A 17,779-nucleotide genomic window follows, 5' to 3' on the forward strand; every position below is an offset into this window, starting at 1 on the left:
AAGCACCATAGCTTAGTGGTTGACTGGTGCTCCATATGTAAAAGCCCCCATGCACGGTGTCTATTTAAGCTGTCAGGAGATGGCAGGTCTGTACTATGCTGGTCTCTATTAATTGGCTCAGTATAAGGCCGATCCTTACACCTGGGGCTCCATATATTCTATGTGTCCATCCAAATGCAGAATTCAGAATCCCAAGACTCTCATTTGAACAATGCAAGTGTCTAGCCCTTATAACAGAGGCTCCAGGTTTGGAAGAGGCTTCCCACACCTCCAACAGCTGAGGCCTGCTTTTATTTTGCAGAACTATAGCTGGAAGCACACATCACTCTTCTACACCAAGTGTTTAAAAGGTAAGAAATAGCTGCCCAGTGAGGAACCTACCTTGCATGCCTGTATCACTCTAGGCATGCCTCCTATTTACAAGGTGGCAAGCCAAACACAGAGACTCATGAAGAGATGCAACAAGCAGCCTCATCTGGGATGGGTTAAGTCTGCTGCATCTCTGTTCTAAGTGATTCATTCTACAGAGACACTGGAGAGTTACCTATCCCTCCCCCTGCCACCCCCAAGCAGGGGATGACTGGGAACAGAAGCAATCAGAATAGTGATGTGCTGAGATTCAGCAAGCAGCCTCTTGTGTTGGGTGAGGGGATTCGTCCTTGGCACTCAGAGGAGGATTTAAATATTTAACTGGCTACTCTCTCATATGCCCTGGTCCACACTTTGGGAACTGCTAGGTCAAGGGGCAGAGCTTCAGAACCCCAAATAGCTCCATGCCTCTTGCTCATGACTAACAAAAGAGTGATTCAATACATAACAAATATCTGTATAATTCTGCCCTGCCTGGTGTGAGTGAGGCACGGCCCCGCATCCATCTTTGCCAGCCAGAGGGCTACCACCCCTTCTGATGGAGCTAGAGGTCCCAAGGCCGTCATCACTCACGTTATCAACCGTGATTTGGCCTTCTTTGGTGAAGCTGAGCCTGTCTTCAGTTCACCTCCATGGATCTCCAGCACCTGGGACTCCAAAATCTCATTGAGGCTGTTCTCTGCAGTGGGGCAGGAGTCAGTTCCAGCACCATCAGAGGGCTTGAACGGGTCCACCGTCTCAAAGTGATATGAACCCTTTTGCAAAGTTGGGGAGCTCTGCAAAGCTGAGCTGCCCACAAAGGGGTTGAAGTTAGGATCACCCCATTGGCTGCTGTCCACCGGGTGGGAGGCCTTAGGAAGTGGCGCCTCAAGTGCATCAGCAGCAGGTGCTTTCGCTACCTGCTCGGTGCCTGCCACAGGTCGGGTGGCACCACCTCTTTGCCTCTTAGGAGACAATCTGCTGGCTGGCTTTCTGCCGGTTTTCCTCAGCGGGGCTTTCTTGGCCTCCGTGCTCTCTTCTCCTTCCACAAAATCAAACTCTAGTCTCACCGCTCGGCCCTCCAGCTCGCCAACTGCCCCAAAATTGGACTCCTTTGTGTCGCTCTTTGGAAGCACAAAGCCTTGCTGAGAAGGAGGAGGAGAGTTTTGGAGCCTGGAGCCTCCCATCACAAATGGGTTCATGTTTTCGTTGTATGTCTCTGGGTCAAAGCGGTAGGCAGCTTTGGGTACAGGGATCCCCTCTGTGGCTGTTTCGCTTTCAGCGTTCTCTCCTCCCATTTTCTTCTGCAGGCCAAAAGGCTTTGCTCTTGGGAGCTTGCTTTTGTTCACAGCAAGTGCTTCTCCACTCAGCTTGGCTCCCGTGGACCCTTCAGTCTCGACCTCTGCGTCTTCCAAGGGTGTCCTCTGTTGTTCCCCTTGGGTGATGGAGCTTGCTAACGTTTGGTCTAGATCAGACTTTCCCAGAGAAGCCCTTTCCTCTGCCACGGCTGCAGGCTGTTCTGCAGATGGTTCCGTTGCTGGCGCACAGGGAGTCATTGATGAAGCCCTGCCAAGCTCAAATTCGGGTTCTGATGCCAATGGCTTGTCAGCTTGTGGGACTGCAGTGTCTGCCTGCAAATCATCCTCTGCTGAAGCCAAGTCCTTCTGCAGCAAGCTCTTCTCTGAAAATTTGTCTACCAAGTCCACATCACCTTCATGAGATGCTGAAAAATAAGAAAGACAGAAGAACCAAGTTAAGAACATAAGAACATGAGAAGCCAATGTTGGATCAGGCCAATGGGCCATCCAGTCCAACACTCTGTCACACAGTGGCCAAAAATACCAGGTGCCATCAGGAGGTCCAGCAGTGGGGCCAGGACACTAGAAGCCCTCCCACTGTTGCCTCCCATTGTTGTATCAAGAATACAGAGCATCACTTGCCCCAGACCAGGAGTTCCTATCTATACCTTGTGGCTAATAGCCACTTGGACCTCTGCTCCATATGTTTATCCAATTCCCTCTTGAAGCCATCCATGCTCTAGCCACCCCCCCACCCCCCGTGGCAGTGATGTTAAGAGCACACTTCCTATATAAATAATGCTGCGGTGGTGAGCTTCAGCCTGATTGTCAGCGCTGGAATGCATGTTTAGCTCCATCATGGGACCAGTTTTTAGATTTTATTCACCACGACTCTAGTCCTGTGTCTGGGCTGTGCTACCCTGAGGTGGGGGCTCATATGATTAATTTTTTTAAATCCCTGCATACAAAAAGTTAGCTTGTCAGGGAGAAGGTTATGCTTAACACTTTTTGCCCTTGGCATACTTATCTTCTACACAGAGGGGGTTTTCTTTGGTACGGAGGAGCATCCAGTCACGTGGGCTGCCATCAGTAGCTGAAGCAGTACAGCCCAGACAAAAGCTGAACACCTCAGTGAGAACTCGGCCTCTGTTTAGTATGCTTCCCATTAGTTTCCATTTCTCTTCTCCCAGCTCCCCACACTGTTATCATCCTTCTCTCTCATTTTCTCTTTAAAATAATAGTGCCGCAAACTACCCTAGGTCAGGCATGACCAAGGCCAGTGCTGTGCAGAGAGATATCTGGGAAGATTAAGCCAAGGTTTAAGGATTACTGGAGTCAGTTATGTTCATGCACAAAGCCCCTGTGACATTTTATAATAATCTGATACAGACCCCGAAAATTCAAGCGCCTTCTCAGATTACCCCCCCCCCCATTTCAGAAATCAGGTGACTGGTTACCAAAGGCAGGGTGTTTTCTGTGGCGGCTCCCCAGTGGTGAAACCTCCTTCTCTTCCAAGCAACGTTTGCCTGCTGCTATATTAACGGCCTTTAGTAGTCGGGTAAAGCACATCCTGCCTTGCTACAAACTTGAGCAAATGAGAGAGTGGTCGTGACATCTGAATGCAGCAATGATTTCCTGTTCAGCATGAGGGAAGGGAAGACAATTAACTTGGGTTCACATCAAGCACACTGAGTTTTTTTAGAAGCTTGCAAGCTGTGCTCCCAAGACAAGAGGCTGATTTGGACAACTGCTTCCTGCAATGCTGCACTGGCTCTCAGGACAAAGCCAGAGGCATTCTGTCAAGGCTGCACAGCTTCTTGAGGGCTTGTCAACCACACAGCACTCCTGTTGCAGAAAGCTTCTTCCAGCCACAGCAGGCTAGTTTTCTTACTGCAAGTTGTTAGCATAGAAGTTCACTCATCTAACTTCTCTCCCCCCCCCAGTGCATTCTGAAGTGTTACTTTACCAGGAGAGCTAGAGGTCTGCTTCCCAGTATGCTAACTTCCTAAAGATAGTTATTTTTTCACATGACACTTTATTCATTGGCTGCTCATCAGTTACCAAGCACAATTCAAAGTAATAACTATCACATACAAAGGCCTTCAAGGCCTTGGACCCTCATACTGCCAAAACCGCCTCTCTACCTATGTCCCACCACGACAACGTCGTTCATCTGAGTGGGATCTTCTGCAAGTGCCACCTTGCAGACAGGCAAGACCAACAACTGCCCGTACATGAGCATTCTCTGTAGCAGCCCCCACCCTTAGCTTGTCACATTTTACACTTAAACTTTGTTCAGAAGACAACCCTGTCTGCAATTCCTAGTCCTATTACATCGCTTATTAGATGTAACATCCTATTGACTGGCACTGATTTACATTTTGTAATCTGCCTTGAGTCTCAGTGAGAAAGGTGGACCACATCACCATTATGTTGGAGAAAATGTGGAAATCTTGGTAACTACACGCATTGCTGGCTTGAATGTCCCAGGCTGGAATTATTTTGGAAATATGTCATTAATCAAATTAAAGGCATTACAGGGGTTGAATTGCAATTTACGGTTGAACAGGTGGCAAGCCAAAATATATTCTGGAGATACTAGTAAACGTATAACTATTTTACTGTCTGCAGCTAAAAACACTGTTGCATTGTTCTGGAAAAATACTGTAAGTCCAAATAGGCAGCATTGGCATTCTAAACTATGGAAACCGTATATTATGTCAAAAATTACTGATAGGATAAATGATGCAAATTCTTATAAATCTTCCACAAATTTTGCTATAATTTGGTTGCCTATTCTAGAATATTTAGTTCACCATGATGTAATACCAGATGTAGTCAATGATTTGAATTTGTGGTTAAGTCTTGTCTATATTTAAGCCTCTGTCATTATTTGTTAATGTTAAACTGTTGATACCATATATATCCTTATTTCTGTGTCACTAAGATTTTTTATATATTTTTTCTTAACTTACTTTTTGATCCTGTTGTTTATGCTGTTAATTGTTTTACATTGTCCATTTTGTATTTGTATTTTTTCATGTTGAAAAATTAATAAATTTTAAAAACAATGTAAATAAATTTTAGAAAATTCATGCATAAGAGAGAATGGTCTCAATGAGAAAGTGGACCATAAAAAGTAAATAAACTAAAAATAAAAAATTATTAGTACGATTCTCCTCCTGAATAAACAAAACTAGTGCAGAACTACAGTAGTTTTAAATAAGGCTGGATTTTGACCTTTCAAGCAACTGAGCACCAAGTACCTTGTTTAACCATCCATAGTAAGTACTCGGTCTTCTGCTGATGATGAACAGAAATTTATAACTGAACACCCAAATCTGACCAGTTTATTAAATCAGATAATATTTGCATATCGCAGCCAATTCCCATCAATTACTCAAGGTGAACTTAAAGAATCTGCAATTAAAAATGCCTTCTGATTAATTGCTTATATAATTCAAGGTCAAACAACACACGATACTGGCGATCTGCGGTCAAATCGCAGTGTGCAGTTTTGCTGCACAATGCAGCCATGGGGGATCCTGACATGAATTCAAGCTTGCAGTGCCAGGGAAGAAGGAAGTTAACTCCCCCAGCTGTTAGGGATGTGCATTCGGTTCGTCCAAAACGAATGCACCCCCGAAAATGGACCATTCGGCCCCCTTTCAAGCTGCTGCAGGCCGATTCAGATTCTCTGATCTGAACTGGCTTGCTGCTGAATTGCCACCGAATTTCGGCGGCAATTCAGCCCCATTATATCCTATGGGCCATTGAAGTCAATGGGGAAAACATAGGGTATATTCTGGGGGCTGGAGGGGAGGGGGTTTGAGGGAGAGGCTCCAGACTCGCAGGGTAGTTGATGGAGCCTCTCCCCAAGATACCAACCAATTGTTACCAACCAATTGTTCCGTGCTAGCCTGTACCAAGATACCAACCAATTGTTCCATGCTATCCTGTCCTAGGAACAGCTGTTTTCAGACGTTTCCTGGGTGGGTGTTGTAGCGGTATTGTTTTCCCCATACTCCCTGATGGGTTGTATTTTTTTGTCTAAAATTCTGCATGAAAGCCCTGCACCTCCCAGGTCTATAATTGGAATACATTATGCAGATTCCGCAAAATGAATGTAAATTCCCAATTCAACTGGTATCTTTTGTTCTTGTGGAGGAATGCAGCGGAGAGGTTCAGCACTAAATGGTCTTGGGACAGCTATATAGTCTCAGCCTGATCTACCTCACAGGGCTCTTGTGAAAATAAAGCAGACAAGGGAGAATGGATGTCATTTTAAGCTCCTTAAAGGAAAGTAAAGATGCACTAGACAGACATGTTTTCAGGGTTATATGAGAAAGAAAGAAAAAGTTGGGATGGGAGATTCCATCATGGAACTCCAGCATGCCCTGTGATCTGGCCTCAGACATGAAACTAGAGGTGCTGAACCTCTCCGCTGCTCCTCCACAAGAACAAAGGATACCAGTTGAATTGGGAATTTACATTCATTTTGCGGAATCTGCATAATGTATTCCAATTATAGACCTGGGAGGTGGGGGGCTTTCATGCAGAATTCTAGACAAAAAAACACAACCCAGCAGAGAGTATGGGGAAAACCATACCGCTACAACACCCACCCAGGAAACATCTGAAAACAGCTGTTCCTAGGACAGGCTAGCACGGAACAATACTTTATGTGTCTGGACTAGGAAACATACACCACAGTCAATTTAGTCTTTGGGATCGTTTTTCATAAAACTCAAAAGATGGGATATAAATATGTCAACTACTTAATTAACTTGTGCCCCAGGACTCAACCAGACAGGTGCTCTTCCCCACAGATCTTCACTTTCCTTCGTTCCCACCAGATCAAGGAATTGTCAGGGCTTGCTGCAAACCTTGGCCTTTTCTTAGGATTCGTTTATAGACTGTGGGTGGGGGAGAGAAAGGAGATATACTATGAGATTATAAGAGGGTGTGATAGGTTTCTGCTAAGCATGTCTCTTTGGCAATCATCGCTGAGGCTCCAGACAACTCATCTGAGGTGAATGTATGTCTCTTTTTTATTTATTGCAGGAGAGGCCCGGGGAGTATAACCAGAATCCCTAACATTTGAACACATGCACAAACAAAGAAATCAAGGGCGGGCCTGACAGCACCTCAACAGAACTGAGAGAGCCCCTAGGCGCTTCAGCAGCTGCAGAAAAATTATTTCTCACAGAAGGACTATGCTTATACCACATGGCCTAAAGAAAAAGCAGACATGAACACTGTTGGGGTATAGTTTGGCCTGAAACTTTTAATGCCAAATATGGAAGATCCAAATAGTATCACCCTCTCAGGCATGAAATCACTCAAAGGACATTTCCAGAGCAGCTGGAAAGAACTTAGGGAAAATAGTTCTTACATCTGGCATGAATGATGCTTCACATATCGCATCCAGAACAGTTTTATGCAAAATGCTTCCTGCATCTAATACAGCAGATGCTTGTCTGTGGAAGTTCAGCCCACAGTACATGTCTTTAAAGTGATGGAGTGATCAACGTGTCATGGCATGATCAAGGAGACCCAGGTTCGAATCCCTACTCTGTCCCACAAACTTGGTGGGTGACCTTGGGTCAATCACACTGTCTCTCACCCTAGCCTACCATCTCAGGGCGGTTGATGAGAGGGTAAAATGGAGTAAAGGAGAATTATGTAAGCTACTTTGGGGTGGAAAGCGGACTGTAAATACTCAGATAAGTATTTATAGTACTCCTTCAACACCCTCTTGTGCAGCTCCCATTCATTTCAATGGAGATTACATAGGAGAACTTCTAGGTGGACTGTGCCTGGCAGCTTTGAACTGTCCATCTCACGCATTCATTCCTCTGGTTTGTACTGCACCGTTTCTGCAAGGAAGGCAATGTAGCATGGCTAGGATGAGCTGGTTCCAATTTTTTCTCCTTACAGCAACCCTGTGGGGTAGGCTGGGCTGAGAATGATTTGCTGAAAGTCACCCAGTGACTTTCCACACACAGGTTTAAACCATGGAACACCCAGTGTAAGTCGACCACTCAGAGCCTACGGCATTAATTGGGAGCTCGGATCATGGAACCTCCAGGGGTTTAAAAAATGCACATACTGCGTGGGTCTGATGCAGGCTGAGACCACAGCACAAGGAAAGAAGGCATTTGAACCTTCCCACCAAGCCATTTTACATATCATAAACAGCCCAGGAAAAACATTTTTTTAGAAGCTTTATTTCCCTGTTCTGAAAACCCATGTATGTTACAAGTTCCAAACACAGAACTCACAACATATCGTACAGTTAAATCACTGTACTACACCGACTCTTCCTCTGGTGGCTATAACAGTGGCCAAAATCCACAGACTCACAATAATGGCTGCTCTGACAGCCAGCCGCCGTAAACTATCCTTCCCTTTCCCAGGCCTTGGGGGGAGGGGGCTCTGCCATTCATATAGGCCAAACTGGACAGTCTGTATACAAGAGCATAAACGGATATATATCAGACATGAAAAACATAAACACCCAGAAACCAGTGGGAGGAAGCCCTTCAGTCTCCCTGAACATACAAGAGGCAGGCTGCAATATTTGAGCAGAAAGGGTTTAAAAGGAAAGCTGAGCGAGAAGCTGCTGAGTTGGACTTAATATGCAGACCTGATACTACTTGGACTCAACAGGAACTAAAAGTTGGACTTAGTATGCAGACCTAATACTATCTGACTTGGACTCAACAGGAACTAAAAATAATTGTTCCTCCTTCCTGGCTTATGTACGCTATTCAGGTTAATCTATTAAGTCATCAACAGCGGCCCACACCTACTCCACGTGAATTGTTGACTCTTCACGGGATTTTTGCGTCATCAGTGCTCTGCATTCAAATGTCACACACCTTATCCTTTAGGCCATGTGGTGTAAGCAGAAGGGAAGGCCAGGGAGCTTTTCCAAAAGAACAGGTCTGCAAGCCCCGTTGTTTGTAACTTTGGGTTTAAACATCTCTGAGAAATGAACTGAATGCTCCATGCATCTGACAAAGCACGTTCTAACTCCTGGAATATTATGCTGCAATTAATTCATTAGACTAAAGGGACACAAGAGCCTGTTACTTTGGTGGCGGCAGTCTCACATGGATAACCCAACCAAAATTGATCTCCCCCGTGGATACCATCTGGAGTCACACCTGCCACCAAGCATGTGGGGAAAAATGTCCATGACAAGAGGTGACAAAGTGACAAAAGGGATACAACTGTGCACTCGAATAGCACTTTATTTATTATCGTCACCTGCACTAGATGGCCTTCGGGTATTCTGTTTCAACTTCTTTCCCACTCACCCCAAGGGCTCAAAGTTACAACACACTTGCCTTTTCTGTTTAGGTAGGAGAGTCAGAAGGTCTTTCTCAAGGCTACCGAGAGAGTTGTGTGACCAAAGGCTGAATGTGACATGTGTCTTCCCCATTCATGGGCTGGAAGGAAAGTGGCTGACGCAACAGAGCGAGAGGGAGCAAGCCAGAGAAGACCCACTGGCCCTCATCCTTCTAATGCTAAAACACGACCACCCTCAGCTCTCTTACATGCACAACAAATGTGGCTTTCCCCCATCGTGCCTACTTTGGCTTTGAAAAAGGCGATGAACACAGATTTCCCAAACCCAATTCTGGGCCCATAATATTTAAGAAGGAACGGCTAAACACCATAAAGGAACAAGATTACAATCAAGAGCTTCGTGTTATCGCCACGAAGAGTAACAATGGCAATCTTACAACTCTGTCCCATGCAGATAAAGTGATAAGTCTTCTGATTTCCATCTTGATTTCTGTCTTGTTAAGCTGCCCTGACGCAGATTTGAGAGAGGCCACTGAACAGGCAAGCCAGTTGGCTAGCCAAGTGAACGCGTCAACACATGAATGCTGCGGGCTTGTTGCAGTTCGGCGGAATCTCTGAAACTTGAGCCAAATCAGCATGAGTTGTGATTCCAAGACGTGCCAGAGCAAATGCACCACTCTAGGACAGCTAGGGCTGTACGGATTGTGCAAACTTCACCCAAGACAGCCTCCTGAAGCCTTTATGCTCTTGGCAAAAAGCACTCCCGTGAAAGAGGAGTGCATAGCAGCCACTCAGCTCCCAATCTGCAAAAGGTCATGCAGCAAGGTCACACTGAGAATGGGGCAAAAGACAAGACAGACGTGCTCATTTGCTACAAAGAGAGGCAGAGTGCTGGACGGGGAGTTAGCTGCATAGTTCAAATTCCCAAACCCAGCCACAGCCCATCCTCCCTTAAACCAGAGAGAACCTCTCCTCCACAGAGAATTAGCAAAAGCCAAGAGAAGGGTCTACAAGAGAAACCTGTTACTGCACCGTCACCTGGCCCAGGGCATCGCTAAGGACAAGCCAAAGTCAATCCTGCAAGGCGCTCCCCTTGCTATTTAAAATGTTGTTATCATGGGCTGATTCACTTGATGGACCTGCATGTATGACTGAGCCACCAGAGATGTAACACCACAGATAGAGCCTTTCCTGTCCTCTGATGCCATCTCAAGCACAGGGCTCTTCGGTGGAACCAGGCTTCATAATCAGATGCCAGTCATCAAGTGACGAGCAAGCAAGCACATACCTATCAGACAAAGGCAAGCCCATTTCTGCTGCCACCCAACCCAAATCTCTGGCACTACGTAGAGCAATGCTTCCCAAATATCTGATAACTGAAGTACATTTTTGTTTTGCTTAATTAAAACCAGGGCTATTTTTGGGCAGGAACGCACAGGAACGGAGTTCCAGGCTGGCTCCCAAGTTGGCCACATCCAGCAGGAACTCATTAGCATAATAGGCCACACCCAACAGCAGGAACTCATTACAATTGGCTACATTAGGGGTGTGTGGCCTAACATGCAAAAGAGTTCCTGCTACAAAAAAAGCCCTGGGTTTTGACCACAAACAAGGTAAACAGAATAAGAAGCAAAAGGTGGGTGTGGCTGGATGACCACACTTCTGGTAATATGGGAATGCAGCTTAATATGCTAATGAGCTGTGCTGTCAGGGGTGTGGCCTAATATGCTAATGAGTTTCTGCTGTTGGGTGTGGCCTATTATGCTAATGAGTTCCTGCTGGACTTTTTCTACAAAAAAGCCCTGATTAAAACTGGAGGCCTCACACCAAAAAAGAGCATGCAGACAGCAAGGACTCCCCCATCAATGCTCCCTCTAAGCTGTGGCGTCTTGTGAGCAAAAATTCTACTTTCTGAGCTACTAGCATTAAAGTTGTGAGCAGGTGATTTGGCTACTGCATAAATTAGTTTGCCCTGGACCCATCGTTCATGAGCTAAGACAAAAATGTCTGAGCCAGAGGCGAAAAAAACTGTGAGCTAGCTCACGCTAACTCAGCTTAGAGGGAACACTGCTCCCCATCCACTAAGAACCTTGTTTCTGCTTGCATCATTAAAGAAGGAGGAATTCATGCAGTGATACAACAGGCATCTCTTTCAAAAGTAGGCTATTTGGCAGCCAGTGTGTATCAAGCGTGACTCAACAATACATTCACATTGGATGCAGAAATGCAGCAGACTGACCACCAGCAGAGGCTGACCAGAAGGATCACTACTAATATGGAATCACTACTAATCAGCTTCTGTGAGTGGCAACTGTGGGTTTACAGGAGATTTTGTTTATTTTAACTGAAGCGTGCGTGTGCCTTGGCAACATAATTTAGTAATTACTGATCCAGTCATACACTCTTAGCAGAGGGGGAACTTAGAGGAAAATACTGTGTGTGCTTCTGTCTGTTTGCCAAGTCTCTTTCTTACACAAGACCCCCCACTGAAGACTGTGAAACTCTATACAACTTTGTGATCATCCTTAATCAGCAGATATCAAAAACACATGGGTAACTCACTGACCACTGTGATTGCAAAGAAAGGTTTGGTGCAGTGGAAACAGGGGGCTACCTTACAAGCCTGGATAATGGGGCATGTGCCACCCACCCACCCCACCCCTGCCCACACATAGGGAACAATCAAGCTAACATGTTCAGCCAACCCTAGACAAAACAGAGCCCAGGCAAAGAACATCTCCCTTGGGTTATTTGTTCATCATTGGAATACTTTATTTTTGTTCCATTCATAGCCATTTCATGACTTCACTGCACAATTTTATTTTCCCCTGCCACGCAAGACAAACACATATGCCAAGATCTTAAAATCTACACGTATTCATGAATTTTAAGTATGTGCACAAACATGCAAATGAAAACAAAATTCTTCTTCTTCTAAGCTTACAGATTCTTTTCAAAAATTAATGCCCCAAAAGCACTAAAATATTGTTGAATTGGGAAATACGTATACCAGTTTTATGAACAAAACCAAATGTTTGTACTATTGCTTTCAGCTGCTGAGTGAATAGCTAAGTAGGCAGCTCTAAGCCCATCACCACCAGGATACCTGCCCCTATGTCTGGTCCTGCCAGTGAGTTCCCTTGTCTCAGTCCCCCAGTGCCTCCACACACTTTACTTACCTTTGGAATGGCAACTGGGGTGGCAGTTTGCTTGTAATCTTCAAGGGGACAGATTTGGTCCTTGGGTCATAGGAAGGCAGGAAGCTGCCTTATACTGAGTCAGACCATTGGTCCATCATGGTCAGTATTGTCTGCTGACAGGTGTAGTGGTCAGGAGCATGGACTCTAATCTGGGGGAACCGGGTTTGATTCCCCACTCCTCCACATGCAGCTGCTGGAGTGACCTTGGGTCAGTCATAAATTCTTTCAGAACCTACCTCACAGGAGGGGAAGGGAAAAGGATTATAAACTCCTTCATGTAGTGAAGGGTGGGGTATAAATCCAATTTCTTCTTCTTCTTCTATTCTACTTTAATTGGCGGTGGCTCTCCGGGGTCTCAAGTTGAGGTCTTTGACATCACCTGATCCTGGGTTTTGAACCTGGGACCTTCTGCATATAATGCTCTACCACTGAGCCACGGACCCTCCCACCAATTTCTAATCCCCACTGCAAAGACTGGAGAGAACCCAACAGAAAGAAGGGCAAAATATGGAATAAGTTAGGAAGTTGTACTCCCAAAAAAGTTATTGGGATGGCACTTATAGGTGTACTTAGGATCTAAATTATGGAAACTGGAAATGAATCCCCTCTTCGTCAAAATCAGATAGCTATTACCCTAGACTTTTTGCCTTCCTAGTAGTATGTGACCTGCCTAACTTACTTGAAGCTTCTGAAATTAACTGTTCTGGCCATGATCCTGTTCTGTGTGCAGAAGCCAAGAAACAGGAGCCCATGCTCTGCAAATTCTCAGTGGTCCCCCAAAAGTATATGGAGTGCTATAGAATCCTGAAGAAGTATCTGAAGAAGTGAGCAGTGACTCACGAAAGCTCATACCCGACCACAAATTTTCTTAGTCTTTAAGGTGCTACTGGACTCTTACTCTTTTCTACTGCTGCAGATAGACTAACATGGCTACCCGATAGAATCCTGAAGTTATCGGTACCAGCATAGCCCCAAAGCATTCTGCTTTTTGTGAGTATTGGATACACTGAAACAGCATATCAAATCAAAGCTAGGCAGAACTGCTCTAACACCTCCTGGTGTATACTGCAGCTGCTTCTGAAGAGCATCGGACTGAAAACCCCCCACACCACCACCGAACAGCAATGCTATTATTTGACCAGTGACAAGCGGCTTTTAAAATGAGACAGATGCCCTAGTTAAGGCATTTTTAATGGCTCCCTAGCTCGACAGCAACATGCAACTCACTCAAAAGAGCATGTGTTACCTTCACAAAATAATGCCCCTCACTGCCTCCCAGGAACTGAGCACAGAGAACAAGAGAATTTTAATGGATGCATCAGCCCAGCTCCGGTAGGCATATGGTCTACCAATCCGCACTGCAGATCTTGGATGCTTCTAGATGTATGGACATTCTGTATGTTCGTGCGCAGAATAAGGGCTGGTCCGTGACACTTTATTTTCTGGGGCAGACAATCCACTAGGAATTACCTGGCCATTTTAACAGCACTTATGTAGGTAAATGTCCGAGGAGGCTCTCTGCCCAATGAGCCAGGTGTACTGACCCAAACGGCAACCCCAACTGTGACACTTTTTTCTTTATATAGCAGAATGTCTGGCTCTAGAGAATTTTAAAACTCATGCTGTCTGCTCCATCCGCTGAACATTAAGCAACCAGATATAGCAGTGTAAAATGTCCATATATTTTGAAGCCATGAAAAAATGAAATTGACGTAATACTTTATCAAGCCTTATTTCAGTTAACAACACAAAATGCATCATTTATAACTTAGTTACCTTATAAAATGGCACTATCTGGCCTATTTATGCAATGTAAAGGCACAAATGGCTTAGTGTTTTACTAGCAAAACTGTGAATATACCCTGCTTGATAAAGACGTGCAAACTGCCACCTTCCATGCTACCTTAGTGCCAGCATCTTAAGTTTCTACCAGCCAAGAGGTAGGGGGAAAAAAAGTTGGAAATAGAAAACAAACATTTTGTAGTAAGCAAAAAAGCTAATTATTTATTTAGAGAGAAATAGTTTCATACAGTCATAGTAGATGCAGCAACATATTTGAATACGAAATTAAACTGTGTAGTATTGAAACCTTTAAGGTCTCTAACCAGAGAGAGCTTCAGGTATGAACTTTACGTGATCCACATTCATTTTACCTGCTTGAAAACCTCCCCCCCCCCCCTCACCAGGCTGAACCACCAAGCCCAATCTTCCTTCCCTTTCCTAATAGGTCTGTTATACTGTGCATTGTCAAAGCCAAAACCACGCAATCAGAATCATTCGCTTCTTATGCAGATTGATGTGAAAAACAGCTTGACTGGTACACAAATGCACTCCATGCATGGGCTTGGGGGTGGCATACAATTCTGCCAGCTTTGAATGCCATTACATTGCTAGAAAGAGCTTGGCATGGGTTACTGGAGGGCTTTGAAAATCAGCCGGCTGTGAGATCTAACATGACGCACACATCTCCTCTAGCAAGAGTACCCTGTTTAATGGGTTGGGGGGGGGAAGAGAAGAAATTGCTAATGTCTTGAAGGGCAATTATGAAATTCAGGGTTTAGAACTTACTTTCAATGCAGGAGCCCAGCCGAAAATAATGTTAGGTAAAAATCAGAGACTCATCGGAGATCAGCGGAGGGGCACATGCTTTGCCTTACAGAATGTCCCAGATTCGATCATTAGCATCTCAAGTTAAAGAATATTAGGTTAACAGTGCTGGGCTAGACGTCTGCCTGAAACCTGAGCAACATTTTTTTTAAAAAATACAAGGTTATAATCATGGAGGAATTTTGGGGTCTTAAAAGCACTTGGAAAGGCCACGGCTCAGTGGCCAAGCAGTCTCTTTCCCTGCAAAAGGTCCCAGGTCCAGTCTGGCTAAACATGGGGTCTTGAATAACAGTTGCTGGGAAAGACGCTTCTCCACCTAAGTCCCTGGAGAGCCACTGCCAGTCAAATCCACAGTATTGAGTCAGATGGACCAACCGGCAGGCTCAGTATAAGGCAGCTTGACAGGTGTCCTTCAGTTACGTTAAGGCAGTGGAACATCCCTTGAAAGTTGCTTCCAGGTGGGGGCGCAACAAATACCCCTACCATGGCCACAGCAGCAAGCAGTGCAGGTATAGTATGCTCATGTACCCTGTGCCCACGCTGTTTTCTCTGCTGCTACCCCCCCCCACTCCTCCCACAGCTGCCTTCCTCATTCTGCAGCTCCCCCTTATCAGGCATTTTCCCTGTCTTTTCCCCAGCCACATAGTCCTCTTCTCCTGGGGGGGCTTCCTGCAACCAGAGAGGGAAAATCCCTGTATGGAAGCAGCCTAAGTACTAATATGCCCCTGTTGCAAACTGTAGGGGAGGGGTGGCACAGAGCTGAGGCTGAGCAAGCATGTCTTGCCAAAGGCCACCTGGGAAGTTTATGGCTGTCTGAGATGCTGATCCACAGCCTCCCAGTGCGTGTGCGCTCTCTCCCTCTCTCTCTCCCTCTCTCTCTCTGCAACTACACCACATCAGCTCTCTGACATGCATGCACGCACACACACAAATCCACACACAAGGATGAGATGTTTCTCAGGACTATACATGTCTCTCCCAAGAGCTGCACACAGCACGGGTCTCAGAAGGCATCCACCATTTTGTGCATCTCCGATAAAGATTCCATTTTTAACAGTGTTTCTGCAGAGCTCGCTTTGTGCACAGACAGCCAATGTCCAAACAATGATTTTTTAAAAAAAGCTTGTATTGTGGTTTCTGTGACTTAGTGCTGAGTCAACCTCAGCTGAGTGGCATAGCTTCTTTTCTTCTGACTCGTTCTTCCTCCCCCACAACTGTTAGATGGGGGGGGGGAACTACTGAAGCTGCTGCAATCTCGAGTCATACAATTCAAGATTTTTTTCCTTATATGCCCCAAGAAAAGAGCATTCTTTGATCCAAAAGGCAACATTACAGTCCTTCGGGGCCAGCCTCTCTTTTCTTATCTGCCTCTACAATGACTACACAGGGTCAAAACCTCAGCCCACGCCACCCTCCCCAAAACTGCCACGGCTGATCAGTGTTCACTCTAAGCTGAGTTAGTGTGAGCTAGCTCACAGTTTTTTAGCCTCTGGCTCACACATTTTTGTCTTAGCTCAGGAAGGGATGGCTCCAGAGCAAACTAATTTATGCAGTAGCCATATCTCTCACTCACAGCTTTAATGCCCGTAGCTCACAAAGTAGAATTTTTGCTCACAAGACTCCACAGCTTAGAGGGAACATTGCTGCTGATACAGCACTTCTGGTCTCTCTCCCAGCAGGGATACGGTAGACTCTTCCCAACACTGAGGTTGGGGCACCTTCCCCATAACAGCTGGAGCAACGCTGGGGGAATGTGAGCGAGGCTTAGGAAACTCCGAACAGTGTTCAGAGGGGCCTGTTTTCCTCTTTCACAAAAGAAAAACTGGGATGACCTCTGGAAGTTGATTTGCACTATACTGGAAAGGTACTTGTTCAGACAACAATGCAATTAATGTAGAGATTTCTCTGCCACTACCTTAGATGGACTTTCATAGGGGACTAGAGAAATTCAGGGAGGAGAGGACCATCCTCAGCTATTAGTCACACAAGCCAAATGGAACCTCCATACACAGAAGCAATATAACTCTAAATGCTAAAAAATTGAGCCGGACTGGGGTATCCCCCAGAATTACAGCTGATCTCTGGACTACGCAGATCATTTCCCCTGGAGAAAATGGATGCTTTGGAGGGTGGACTTCGTGGTACCCCACTGAGATCCCCGTCCTCTCCAGGATCCACACCCAAATCTCCAGGAGTTTCCCAATCTGGAGCTGCTCAACCCAACCCCCCCCCCGCCAGTGGCTGGGGTGGGGGTGGGGACCCAGCAATCCTAGGGGGAGAGCTGCTGCCAGACAGACCCCTGGTCTGATCCAGTTAGGCAGTCTTTAAGTGTTTAAACACATCAGCAGTTTCAACAGACTCATATTAAACAGGGACCCTTCATTAGAGGCCAGGCCATTCATGCAAAGGTGATCAGTTTCCTTGATATTCTGCTTTATCGCTTAGCATTTTTACAGTCGCTGCACAAGAATGACAAACTTTTTTTAAAAAGCACCACTTTGCAAGACAATGTTCCTGAAACTCTTGAATTGCGGCCTGACTCGTATAACCTGCCGCGCAGAAGGCATCCAGAGCCCATGGCACAACCCATCCCAATCTGGCCACGACAGCAATGCTGATATGCACGGCCTCCTCCTCCCCGGCCTCAAATAGCCAGCTGTCAACGAAAGAGAAGAAAAACAGCAGAGCCCTGGGCAGGGCTTCACCAACCCATGGCCATGGAAGGAGGCCTGGGAAGGGCACTACATACTGCCAGCAGGCGGTAGTGTGGCTTAATGGGCAAGACCACTCCTTTGCCTTGAACTCTCTGGGTAAGCCATTCGCTCACCCTCTCAGCAGCCTGTCCTCAAGACAAGGTTAAAAACACCGGTGGACGAGAAGCTTTCTTCTTCTTCTTTCAAAGGAAAACAGGGGTACTCGGGAAGGCAAACTCTGCACCAAGCAGCAGATTTCATGCTGCACTCTATGGACACAGAGCAACTAGTGAGGGGGGGGGATGGGCATTCCAAG

General features: G+C 45.8%; 1 protein-coding gene across 3 annotated transcripts in view; it reads right to left on the reverse strand.

Moving 5' to 3' along the window:
• The window catches only part of TACC1 (transforming, acidic coiled-coil containing protein 1), a 61,819-nt gene that overhangs the window by 37,006 nt on the left and 7,034 nt on the right, over positions 1–17,779 (reverse strand). For all 3 annotated transcript variants that reach the window (XM_015414232.1, XM_015414233.1, XM_015414231.1), the window contains exon 3: positions 943–2,071. In XM_015414232.1, the coding sequence (XP_015269718.1) occupies positions 943–2,071 (1,129 nt within the window). The remainder of the gene's footprint in view (positions 1–942; positions 2,072–17,779) is intronic.

The sequence above is a fragment of the Gekko japonicus genome, unplaced genomic scaffold, assembly GCF_001447785.1.
Source record: "Gekko japonicus isolate JY-2015 unplaced genomic scaffold, Gekko_japonicus_V1.1 scaffold9, whole genome shotgun sequence".
Lineage (NCBI taxonomy): Eukaryota > Metazoa > Chordata > Lepidosauria > Squamata > Gekkonidae > Gekko > Gekko japonicus.